This window comes from Trachemys scripta, chromosome 4 (genome assembly GCF_013100865.1).
Source record: "Trachemys scripta elegans isolate TJP31775 chromosome 4, CAS_Tse_1.0, whole genome shotgun sequence".
Classification (NCBI taxonomy): Eukaryota; Metazoa; Chordata; order Testudines; family Emydidae; genus Trachemys; species Trachemys scripta.
The window spans coordinates 108,296,958-108,309,882 of record NC_048301.1 but is presented as its reverse complement, the minus strand read 5'-3'; the positions used below and the strand labels follow the sequence as shown (position 1 = coordinate 108,309,882).

At 44.4% G+C, this 12,925-nt stretch overlaps 1 protein-coding gene across 1 annotated transcript in view; it reads left to right on the top strand.

The window, feature by feature from the left end:
- The first annotated feature begins 526 nt into the window (after window positions 1-526).
- LOC117876508 (mucin-5B-like) overlaps window positions 527-12,925 on the top strand; it is a 68,470-nt gene continuing 56,071 nt past the window's right edge. The window contains exons 1-8 of the mRNA XM_034768773.1: window positions 527-608; window positions 2,399-2,654; window positions 4,737-4,851; window positions 6,681-6,768; window positions 10,199-10,341; window positions 10,822-11,050; window positions 11,613-11,738; window positions 12,785-12,902. Coding sequence (XP_034624664.1) covers window positions 527-608; window positions 2,399-2,654; window positions 4,737-4,851; window positions 6,681-6,768; window positions 10,199-10,341; window positions 10,822-11,050; window positions 11,613-11,738; window positions 12,785-12,902 — 1,157 coding nt within the window. The remainder of the gene's footprint in view (window positions 609-2,398; window positions 2,655-4,736; window positions 4,852-6,680; window positions 6,769-10,198; window positions 10,342-10,821; window positions 11,051-11,612; window positions 11,739-12,784; window positions 12,903-12,925) is intronic.

The window sequence follows — 12,925 nt, the reverse complement described above, 5'->3', positions numbered from 1 at the left end:
CTACAGTATTTTTTCCTCTATTGCTCAGAAGTAGCCATCCAGCCAGCAGAGGGAGCATGTAATAATAACCAACAAACTAATCCTCAGGAAGAGCAATTCCACTAGTGTCTGAACAGAGGAGTAAGGGACTGAATCAGGGCCATGAGTGCTTGTGTCCAATAAGTCACAATAAAAAGGAAAATGTTTGCTACAAAGGAAAAGACAAAACTGGAAGGGAAGAAAGAAACACCATTTTAAAGTATTTAAAAGGGGAATGGAAAAAGCTGTGGTGAATTCTCTCATGCCCTCCCACCCCCAAAATTAAGTACCACAAAAACACGTGGTTGTCTTTTCAGAAGGAAATGTGAGTGCTCAGTCTTTTAAGCTAGATTCAGCGAGGGACTAATCAGTGAAGCTCCACCTTTCAGGGACCCTGCCATCAATGTTTTGTTCTCACGCCAAATTCCTGGACTATAAAACTGTGCCGATAAGCCAAGAAAAAGGCATTTCCCTGGAAGGATTTTCAAGTTACCTCTTCGTAGGTGTGATGGGGAAAAGAAAGGGAGGGCCACTATGGATATTCTGCCTAATTTGGAGTTATTGCGAGGGCAAAACACCAGTGCAGATAGGTAAGAAAAATCTCTGAAGTTATGTGCTTAGATATTTACCTCCATTAAGTAACAAATGCAAATGTCAAATTAAAATATACTCGGTTAGACTGAGATATATGTGCATGCTGTAAATAGCTTAGCACTGTGTACGTACACTGCAAATGAACCTCATTTAAGTAATTCATTGTTTTTCTTTGCGTTAAAAGGCAATTCATCAGCCATTCCACTGTTCCAAGATTAGTTGTGTAAAGAACAGATTTGCTGGACACAGTTTGTAATATAGAAAATGGTGACATTCTTTTAAATTGTTTGACTTTTATATAGTCTCTAGGGGAAATTTTTCTGCATGATGTCCCCTAGAGCTAATTGCCTGGTACCTGCACTGTAGTAGGAGTACTATTTTTTTTCCCTACTGCACTGTTACCTTCTGATTCCTGGTTCTGAATGTCTCATAGCTGTCTGAGTTAATTTATTACACAAACAGTTGATTGTGAATTCATGTAATGGCTGCTGCAGGGTTAGTATTTCTAGAAAGAACAAACACCTATTACCAAATGCAATCTGGAAAGACATATTGGCACCTTAGTTTGTTTTATTGATGCATCTTATTTAAATAAAATATATTTTCAATGCACCCCTGCTGATTCCCAGTTAGGAATATTTCATAAAATTTCAGAGTTCACAGAGTATTTTAAGGGCTGATTTTGATGTGGTCCGTGATGGATATTTCTAGGTTAATATTACTGAAGGCCATCACATCAACAAATCAGAAAAACCTTCCCATTTTCTCCTGCTATTCTGCCAGGTAGGCAAAATGAGAGGCTTAAAGCATATTGCAGCAAAGTGTAATTCCCATTAAAGGAGAATTACACCAGTTTTGTTTAGCTTTGCAGTCTGAGGTTGTTTCTGAGATGTAGTTTCATACACAGTCAAAGAAAGTTTTGATGTGTAACTTTAGCATATGCAATTGAAAACTCAAGGGGTTCAGTCCTGAGTGGCAGATGAAGCAAAGGTGTCTTTAAGCATCACAAATTGGCTGCATAGAGGCCAAGGTTCTGGCCCAAAGTTTTTTGAGATGGGACTGAGTTGTACTAGAAGTTGGAGGTCCATTTAAGGTACAGCAAAAGTTCATTTCTGGCATCCCTCTCAAAGAAGGGAAACGTCTGCTGAGTCAATATTAGACACACCTCTGAATCTGAGTAACCTGTGAAATGAAGAGTAGTTTAGAAAAGTTTTTAATTACAACTGGCATTTCTGAGTCTACTGCTGGAGGCAGCCATCTTGCTGAAAAGTGATGTTATTTGTGGCACTTGTTGGATGAGAGCAGGGCCGGCTTTAACTTTTTTGCTGCCCCAAGCAGCAAAAAAAAGCGCCGCCCCCCCGAGCCCCCCCCCCCCCGCCGAGCGCTGCGCCGCCGGACCCCCCCCCAGCCCCGTGGAATGCAGGACCGTGCTGCCCCCTGCCACCCCAAGATTGGCCGCCCCTTACCAGGTGCCGCCCCAAGCATGTGCTTGGTTGCCTGGTGCCTGGAGCTGGCCCTGGATGAGAGCCCAATAGAAGAGACTGCAAACCAGTTTCTAACCTGTTTAATACAGTTTAAGGGGAGGTTTACAGAGGCAGGAAGAGCACTTAGGTAGCTAACTCCAGCTGAAAACCAATGAAAGCTGGATGCCAAAGTGCCATGGATGTCTGAAAATCTCCCCCTTAAATCTTTAAAGTGCCACTTCAATGGCAGGTGCTAGGCACTGTATAAATAAAACCTTGCAATACACACTGATAACATTACCCCCCCCCATCTCTTTCTACAGTCCAGCGCCCTGCAGTCACCAGGAGTGAATGTTCCACCTGGGGCAGTTTCCACTTTCAGACATTTGACCATGTTAAATTTGATTTCCCCGGAATCTGCCACTATGTTTTCGCCTCGCACTGCAATGACAGCTACCAGGACTTCAACATCCAGGTCAAGCGCAGCGACAAGAATGGATTTCCAGTCTGCTTCACTGCTATCATTGATGGAGTGCTTCTAGAGGTGAAAGAGTCAGGCATCACAGTGAATGGACATGAGTAAGTAAACATTTATTGTTCTCCCTGGACTAAGTTGTTTGTTCTAAGTACATTCTTGTATATTAGCAATGCATTAATAGCCCTTCTAGACTTGGCGAACTCATCAAAGGAAGGAATAAGACATTCAAAATACCCCACATTATGCAATGCAACTGTATACCAGGTGAGAGAGTTTTCAACCTGCACTCAGCTGGTAGATCAGATTGTGCCACAAAGGATGAGGATTGACAGAGCTTGTACTGTAGTTTGTATCTGAGTTAGTGCAATTAAAGCCCTTCTGCCATTGAAAACTCTTAGAAGGTTATACAGGGACTGATCCTTTGAGGTGCTGAACAATTTCTGTGAGAGCATCTCAGCTGCCACTGATACTAATAGGAGATGAGGCACACACCTGGTGAGTGTTCCATCAGAGTTCATAGGTGGTAAGGACAAAAGGGACCCTTATGGTAATCTATTTTGATTTTCTATATAACACATTTCCAGCCAATGATTCCTGCATCGTGGGACTAGGGTGACCAAATGTCCCAATTTTATAGTGACAGTCCCAATATTCGGGCCTTTGTCTTCAGGGCCGGCTCCAGGCACCAGCCTGGCAAGCAGGTGCTTGGGGCGGCCACTCCGGAGAGGGGCGGCACGTCCAGCTATTCGGCAGCAATTCGGTGGATGGTCCCTCACTCCCACTTGGAGCGAAGGACCTCCTGCCGAATTGCCGCCGCAGATCGCGATTGCGATCGCCGCTTTTTTTTTTTTTTTTTGGCTGCTTGGGGCGGACAAAACCCTGGAGCCAGCCCTGTTTGTCTTGTATAGATGCCTAATACCCTCCACCCCCATCCCAATTTTTCATATTTACTTACAGACCCACAATTAGGTGATGATCAAAATAAGAACTAAAAGAATCTTCCACAACTAAAAGGTCAATCCAGAAACTGTTTTCTCCTATTTCAAATTATACAAATATACTGAAACACTGAAAAAGTGTACATGTGGGATTTAACCTTGAATGGTAACCTGAAATGAACTGGTAGCACTGTGTGGAGCATGGGGAAAGTATGATCCATGCATGAACCACTGCTAAATACAGTGAGAGCCACATGTAGAATTAGCTGAATTTTTTTTGAGTGATTTTTCAAGAGCAACTCCCTGTAAAGTGCATATTCCAGTACAGAGATATCAAGAGCAAAGGCAAGGGCTACACCTGGCAGAAACACTCACACCCTCCTGGTCAAGCAAAGATGGAAAAAGTACAATTGGCCATTGTTTCTGTCCAGACATCCAGAAGTAGTGGAACATAGGAAAGAGTCATTAGATTGCAAATCTTAGTGACAAAAGGCAGATGCATCTCGTCAATGAAAGGAGAAAAAATCTGCAATTTCTTCCAGTTATTTCTCCAACCAAACAACTTACCCTTCCTGTATTGCTAAATGGAATGGGGCCCCAGCATGGTCCTGGTATGTAAGAGAGGATTGCACTATGGAAAAGGTTGAGGAACCCCTGCGTTGACTTACATAGGCTGAGCATTAGCTGGCTATCCAAACTCCATTCTCAACCAGGCATAGGCAAAGCGAGAGACTATCATCTGGCTCAGATGCAAAAGCAATATAGATGGCACTGCAGGCCAAAGCAAATCCCATACCCCTTAAAGGCAGTGGAGAGAGAACAGGAACCTGTGGTATCTCACACGGGGGAGCCCCCAGGGCAGACAAGCAACCCCCCGCCCCAGTACTATGATCTGGCTCCTCTTACTGTCTTGATGGATCTGATCCTAAGCTGGTATCAATCAACATAGCTACACTGAAGTCAATAGAGTCAATCAGTTTACACCAGCTGAAGATGTGGCCCAGTATCAACAGGCTAATGGACAAAATACATTGCCTTGTGGATTAGGATTGGCAAAAGGGCATATTGGACAAGATAAAAGAATGCATTGTGCATAAATGGAGACCAACTCTAACTTTTACATGAACATACTTATACCTTTCATTGCTTCAATTTGACTTTTGTTAATTTTTCAGTACCTCTGATGAGCAAATTTAATTTGGGCTCTATTTTATAGTTTGTTGTTTTTTCTGCTCTGTTTTTCAGGATTCCCCTTCCCTTCAGCTTGAAGAGCATTTTGATTGAAGACACCTGTACTTACTTCCAAGTCACATCCACGCTTGGCCTGACTCTCAAGTGGAACTGGGCTGACACTCTCTTAGTATGAAGATCCAGTTAGTTGGTTATTTTAGTGAATTTTAGTGTTGCTGAAAGGTGCTGGGTTGACAGCCCTAGAGACTGTGGTTCTCTAATTATCCACTTAATGGGTGCTTCAGAGATTTTTATTCCCTGCATCACAATTCAGAGAGTTAAAGAAGGGAATAGAGAAGATAGAAAAAGATTGAAAAGTTGCTCATGTGGCTAGAAGGCCAGCTTGGTATCCATATGGGAAAAGGTTCTACAGTCACATGGTAGTTCAAATTCTGATTTAGTCTGCTATTTGCCCCAGCCAGCAAGACATAGAAGTGCTATGAAGTTTGCCTTTCAATCCAGTGGTGAAGAGGATAAGCCAATAGGAGTCACTATCAAGTGGCCAGGAGCTCATTCTCACCAGGTTTCCGCTGTTCCATGAACACTTAGCATCCTGTCTAGAGTGGGGCTGTAGTGCCTGATATGAGGAGGGAAGAAGCTGTCGTACCATAGGATTCTTGTATTATTGGTCTAGCTGTGTAATATATTGCAATTAGCTGGTAGAAATAGCAATTGTTAACTATTTTTCCCTTTGAATTTGGCCTGTTTCCTATGAGGTTCTATTACAGGTTTATTACTAAACGGTAATGTTGCAAATTTGCCAAACATATATTTACATCTTTTAATCCACTCACTTGTATTTGCAAGTTTACGTACACTTTGTAATCTGATTTCCCCCCCTTCTGTTGGGGGAATCACCTTCCCTCCTTCATTTGATATAGCTGAGTTTATCTAAACATTTTCTAATTGGAGGAGCTTGGGTAAAGTACTCCTAATTATTTTCCTGGCTTGATCTTCATTCAATAGGTGTTTCATGAGCATTGTTTATGCTCAGTAATTCTCAGGATTTGGTCATCCCTTTTTCTAATTAGGCTGTAAGTATATATGTCCTTATTCAGCTTTTTATTGAGGTAACTCTCCACTGAAATCAATGGGAATATCCCCGAAGAAAACTGAAGTCCAAATACTACCCTCAGCCACCTTGGTATAAATCTATAGTAACTATAGATAGTCCAGATTTACACGATGTGACTGAGAGCAGAATGTGCCCCTTCTAGTAAAGACCTCCGAATTTGGGCCACAGAGTGGATAACGAGAAAGGACTTGTTAAAACTAAACATATATAATGAAGAAAGCAACATTTTATATTTAACTGAATCTTCATACTTTAATGGTATTGAAGCAAATGATGTACATTAAATAATGTTCCAAAGAAATTAATAGATAAATACTAAAGGAATGTGGCTTAGCTGTTTGTTTAGAGAGTTTCCTTTTGTTTGGACATACCATTCAATGTTTTCACATGATAGAAGAAATTTGACACCTTAGTGCTTTTGATGATAGAGGTATATAAAATCATGAGTGATGTGGAGAAAGTAGATAAGGAAAAGTTATTTACTTATTCTCATGATACAAGAAGTAGGGGCCACCAAATGAAATTAATGGGCAGCAGGTCTAAAACAAATAAAAGGAAGTTCTTCTTCACAAGGCGCACAGTCAATTTATGGAACTCCTTGCCTGAGGAGGTTGTGAAGGCTAGGACTATAACCGCGTTTAAAAGAGAACTGGATAAATTCATGGAGGTTAAGTCCATTAATGGCTATTAGCCAAGATGGGTAAGGAATGGTGTCCCTGGGCAGGAAAGAGATCACTTGATCATTACCTGTTAGGTTCACTCCCTCTGGGGCACCTGGCATTGGCCACTGTCAGTAGACAGGATACTGGGCTAGATGGACCTTTGGTCTGACCCAGTATGGCCATTCTTATGTTCTTGTCTTCCTGTTTGTTTTTATTTTGTAGCTGGACTTGGAAGATACATACAAGGGGAAAACATGTGGACTGTGTGGGAACTATGATGGCAATGAGGAGAATGATTTGCATTTGAATGGTAAGAATTGGATATTATATGTTCCTTAGAGTTTTATGAAGCATGACACAAAACTAAAAACCATTTTCATCTGATTTGCTGAAAGGTACCCTGATATACACATTTGGACAAACCTAGGGTGAATTTTGAGAAACCTAAAGCTGATTCATGATTCTCAGGGGGGTTGCAAACCTGAAAAGATTCACACAAGCCCCATTGAACCAAGTTAATTGCAGACCTCTCATATTGTACTGCTACCATATTTAGGGTTGCTAACTTTCTAATCGCACAAAACTGAACACCCTAGCCCCACCCCTTCCCTGAGGCCACACCCCCACTCACTACATTCCCCCTCCCTTGGTGGCTCGCTCTCCGCACCCTCACTCACTTTCACTGGGCTGGGTCAGGGGTTTGGGGTGTGGGAGAGGGTGAGGGTGAGGGTGAGGGATCTAACTAGTGGTGGGGGCTCAGGGGTGGGGCCAGAAATGAGAGGTTCAGGGTGTGGGAGGGTGCTCTGGGCTGGGGCAGGGAGTTGGGGTGTCAGAGGGGATAAGAGCTCCAGCTGGGGGTGCAGGCTCTGGGGTGGGCTAGGGATGAGGGGTTTGGGGTGTAGGAGGGGGCTCCAGGCTGGGGGATGGGGCCGAGGGATTCAGAATGTGGGGAGGGGCTGTGGGTTGAGGCAGGGGGTTGGGATGCAGGGGGGGTGAGGGCTTCGGCTGGTGGTGCAGGCTCTGGGGTGGGGCTGGAAATGAGGGGTTTGGGGTGCAGGAGGGGGCTCCAGGTTTTGGGGGGCTCAGGGCTGAAGCAGGGGGTTGGGGCTCGGGGTCAGGGCATGGGCTTATCTCGGGCGGCTCCCAGTCAGTAGTGCAGTGGGGCTAAGGCAGGCTCCCTGACTGTCTGGCTCCGCGCTGCACCCTGGAAGTGACCAGCAGGTCCAGCTCCTAGGTAGGGGGGCCAGGAGGCTCCGCGCACTGCTCTCACCTGCAGGCACTGCCCTCTCCCCCCAGCTCCCATTGGCTGTGGTTCCTGGCCAATAGGAGTGTGAAGCCGGTGCTAGGAGCGGGGGTAGCACGCAGAGCCCTGTGCCGCCCCCCCCCCCCGCCTAGGAGACGGACCTGTTGGCTGCTTCCAGGGTGCAGTGCGGTGCCAGGACAGGTAGGAACTAGCCTGCCTTAGACCCTTAGCACTGCCAACCGGACTTTTAATGGCCCAGTCGGTGGTGCTGACCAGAGCCGCCAGGGTCCCTTTTCGACCAGATTTCTGGTTGAAAACCAGATGTCTGGCAACCCTAAATATGTCCCCTTGATAGTAATAGATTCTAAGGTAGTTGCACTTTCATAGTAGGGGTGGGTAGATGTTCCCTCCATGACAGGTCTTCACATTTTCATCCTCTTACAGTTAGGAACCAGTGTGATTTTGCATTTGTATATTGTTAAAAATAATCAACAATGATCCGTACTTTCCAGAAACTTCAGTGAGCTCAGGATAATGTTTACAAAAACCATAGTGCAAGCTACTGGCAGCTTCAAATATTCCACTGTGCTGGAAAGAGGCCAATGCAACGCTCAACTTTGGCCACCAGGCTCCCTCTGCTTCTGAAAATGGAGGGGAGCCTGCCCCCCTGGATCAGTGCTGAAGGGGAGCAGCAGGGGGAATGTCCTCCTGCATCGGGCTCCCCTCCTGGATGTTCCTCAGGTTTGGACTTTGCAGGTGGAGTTCCCAGGAGGATTCTTTTCCCTGCCACTATCTGTGCAGGAAGCAAATAGAGTATTCATTAACTTAAACGTCATGCCCTGTGGTAGTTCCAGGGGCACACAGTGATTGGGGAAGCCCCTTGCAGTATGGCTCCTGCAGGAGCCAGGCTATCTGAGGCCTGCAGCTACTCATGGGACTGAACAGCACTGAAGAGGCAAGGGTACGGTTGCCAACCCTCCCAGTTTCTCCGGGAGTTTCCTGGAATCGGGCTCTGTCTCCCAGAGGCTACCAAAGCCAAACCAGGAGATTTTAGGCTGCTAAAAGTCCGGCTGCGCAGCAGGGCTAAGGCAGACTTTGCCTGGTCTGGCTCCGCACTACTCCCGGAAGCAGCTGGCACATCCCTGCAGCCCCTGAAGGAGTGGGGTAGGGAGCTACGTGCTCTGCCTCTGCCCTGAGCACTGACTCCGCAGCTCACATTGGTTGGGAACTGTGGCCAATGGGAGCTGCAGAGGCGGGGTACCCACAGGCAGGGGGAGTGCGCGGAGCCCCCTGGAGCTCCCCCCCAGGGGCTGCAGGGATGTGCCAGCTGCTTCCGGGAGTGACTCGGGGCTAGGGCAGGCAGGGAGCCTGCCTTAGTCCCGCTGCGCCGCCAACTGGGAGCTGCCCGAGTTAAGCACCGCCTAGCTGGAGCCCACACCCCTCACCACCTACCGCACCCCAATTCCCTGCCCCAGCCCAGTGAAAGTGAGTGAGGGGAGGGGGGATGGAGTGGGTGGGGCAGGAGGCAGGGCAAGGGTGTTTGGGTTTGTGTGATTAGACAGTTGGCGACCCTAGTCAATGCCCCCTCTGTGGTAGCACTGTGCCTCCATTGGATCCTGAGGGATCTGCATGTTTTGGGGATAGAACACGCCAATCTCTTTCCATGGGAAGGGAACATTCCCCTCCCCCTGACTGAAGGAATTCAACAGAAACTCTGAGCTGAAACTGAGTGTTACCTAGATACAAAGCCAGAGTAGTTGAGCAAAATACTTATTGTCATAGCATGGCCCTCCAAGCCATTTTTAATTAGGAAATAAAGGGTTATGTCCAAACAACATTACTTTAAAATCAATTCTGGACCCACACTGCATGTTGCCAACATCAGCAGTGCTCACAGCCTGGATCAGCCAAAAACTTGTGCTGCTGATAGCGCCTGGGTACATGAGAAATGTGAGGATTTCAACTGCACTCAGCCCCTGCAAAGGGGAGAAATGAAAGGAACACTACGTGTACCCTTTACCATTCTTACATAACCCTACCAGGCTAATGTAGGGGACTTCAGGATTCTGGGTAACAATTTCAATAGCACCTAAATTCTATTTTTAGAATTGACTTAGGAGCCTACAGACAATATATTCAATGGGACTTAGGCTCCTAAGCCACTTAGATACTTTTGACAGATTTACCGTTTAGCTCAAATAAGCACTTAAACAGTTGAAACCCCTTAAGACTGATGACCTCTAAGTGAAAGGTCAAAGTTCACTTTTTTTAAAAAGACTCATCAATTCCTAATAAAAGTGTTCCTTATTTCAGGATTCTAACTCAATAGGAATGATGTAAGTCTGTCAGTCACTATGTTTCAGATGTATGGGTTATATTAAATAATTTGGGTAAAGAACATGTTGCCCTAGAGCACAATAATTAAATGTGTCTTCACAATACAGAAGCAGAGCTGAAGATTTGATTGGTATTCAGGATGTACTTGGGAATTTTCCAGGTTATAAACTACTCCCGAGGCAGTTTGGAAACCTTCACAAAGTAGAGGAGCCCTCAGAAAAGTGCCCTGATGTAGCTGAAGATGAAGATGCCAAAAACCATAAAAGTCGCTCTCATCAACAAAAAAATAAATGTAGTAAATATGTAAGTGTGTGCAGCCGGTGGCACAGTAAGTATAAACCTTCCTGAAATACAATAAAGTACAATTCCAGAAGTTATCTTGAGGCAAATATTATATAAACAATGTTCAAAGAATTAAAATTCTTCAGGAATCCAACCATGAATCAGAGCCCAAAATGAAGCTGTAGTTTTAAGAATCTGCTATTATAGCATTACAGAGGTTTATAGTGGAACAATGCACATGAGTGAGTTACAGCCGCCAATCCAAGAAGAACAGCAAATGAGCACATCGGATGTCTGGCAGGCCTTTTCTGTGGGTTTAGTGATCATGGGACAGATCCTCAGCTGGTGTAAATCAGAGTTCACTGAAGCTAGATGATCTGATGGTCCCTTCTGGCCTTAAACTCTCGGACTCTGTAAGTCAATGGAGCTTTGCCAATTTATATTGGCTGAGGATCAGGCCCCAAGATAAGATGTGGATTATTCCTTTTTCTTTCATTACAGAAATCAAAATGCAAGAAACTCCTAGCCCATCTTGGGAACTGTTCCAGAGTGGTTGCTTTTGATGACTATGTAGCCACCTGCACCGGAGACATGTGCATCTGTGCAAAGAATTCTTCTTCTGATTCTGCTTTGGTTTCCAGCTGCATATGCAGCACCCTTAGCCAGTATTCCCGAGACTGCGTCCTGAATGGGGGAATCCCTGGGAAATGGAGAACCAAAGATCTTTGTTGTAAGTAACTATAGAATTTGAATTCTGTAACCAATTCAGTTGACATCTAAGAATAATTTATATATCCTTAGCAGTATTTATCAGAGAAGATAACTGCAGTGTTCCTTTTAATGTGTTTTATAAGAGCTTCTGAAATTAGGTGCTTTCATAAAATTCTCTGTTTCGAATGATTATTCCAAGAATTGAATACGTTAAATAAAGATTAATAATGAAAGTATTTAGTGCAAGCTTCTGAGTGTGTGTGATGATCATCTCCCTGACAGGGCATGTTACAACAGTGACTACTTCAGTTTGAGAGTGAGCAAACAGTGAACTATTAGTGTAAATAACGTTATAGTCTATAATGCCTGCCAATTTAAAAACTGCAAGAGCTGTTGGCTTATAAAACCAAAGTAACCATAAACGTAACTGGTTCCTAAAGTGGATAAAATTACACTAATGCTCTGGATAGAACATTTTATAACCAAGATTGTTAGTTTCCTTTGGAAAATGATTAACTGCATTTAGAGCATTGATTTACCCTCTACATTACCCTCTACAAATGCTTCATTTGGGTTTGCAGTCCAGGAATGTCCAAACAACCTGGAATATATGGAATGTGGAAACCCCTGTGCCGACACATGCGCCAATCCAGAGAGGAGCAAGATCTGTAAAGCCCCATGTACTGATGGTTGCTTCTGCCCTGCTGGTAAAGTAGCATCCTTCTTATAACAGGCCACACTCATCAAGGGACTAATGGGGAGATACCTTTTGTTGTTCAGTGAAAGGCATTCTTCTTCATTAAAATGTGAACATACTTAAATAAAACTGTAGACAGAATTTTACATTCCTTTGTCTGGAAAACTGGCAAGTAGACAGATACTAGTTTGTGTCTTACAAGGATGTGTCTTGCATGGATTGTCCCGGGCAGTCACGGAATATCCAGTATTGACCCACGACTAGGGAAGAATGAACAGTTTCTTATAGCAGAAGAATGGATTAATGTAAAGACTGGTTTGAATTACATCTCTTTCTCCTGGCTGAAGCCAGACCTCTAAAGGGTCAGGATCATGACAATGGAAAGGAAGACAGGAGGGTCACTGGTGTAGAAACAGAGAAAAAGGCACAGGTCTGGTTGGGGAAGGATCAGGGAAGGAGAAGCTGTCTCGATGGGGAGAATATCGGCAGAGAAATGTTGTGTGAGCCTGGATGGGTGGTCAGGCACCTCCATGGTTTCAATTAAGTTTCCGATATGTGTCCAAATCACTGGGAACTTGCTCTTGCTGAAGTCAAATACAAAAAAAATGTGTGTGCAGATGCAGGCTTGCACATAGATAAATGGAGGCTGTGTTGCAGCCCTGAAGTTCCTTTTTTTATTTCTGAACTAGTATTAGAAATGGATGGAGACTGTATCCTAATCTTGCATTTGGCCCTTTACAATAGTGCCACACATGATGTCACTTTTCAGCAAGGTGACAATAGACAGCCCCATGGGATCAGAAATGCACATTGCAATTAAAACCATCTGCACTTTAGCCATGGTGAGAAATGTCTCCTATCAACTAACAGATGAACTTTCAGAATGCTGCAGACAATGAGCAAAAAGACATGATTTTCCTATAAAACATATAATTCCCCCCAAGCCAGACATGCAGAAATGTCCAAGTATGATGCACTGTGTTTTCTTATTTTCTGAATTTTCTTCAGTGTCCTTCCTACCTTAAGAAATATTAATTAGCCAGTGTTTCTGAACAGGGACTATTCTCGATGACATGAATGGCAACAAATGCATCCCCACTAACAGCTGTCCATGCATGTTTCAAGGCAAAGTCTATGCAACTGGAGGGTCCTACTCCACTCCTTCTCAAAACTGGTATTGTTACAAGCCTAATTATA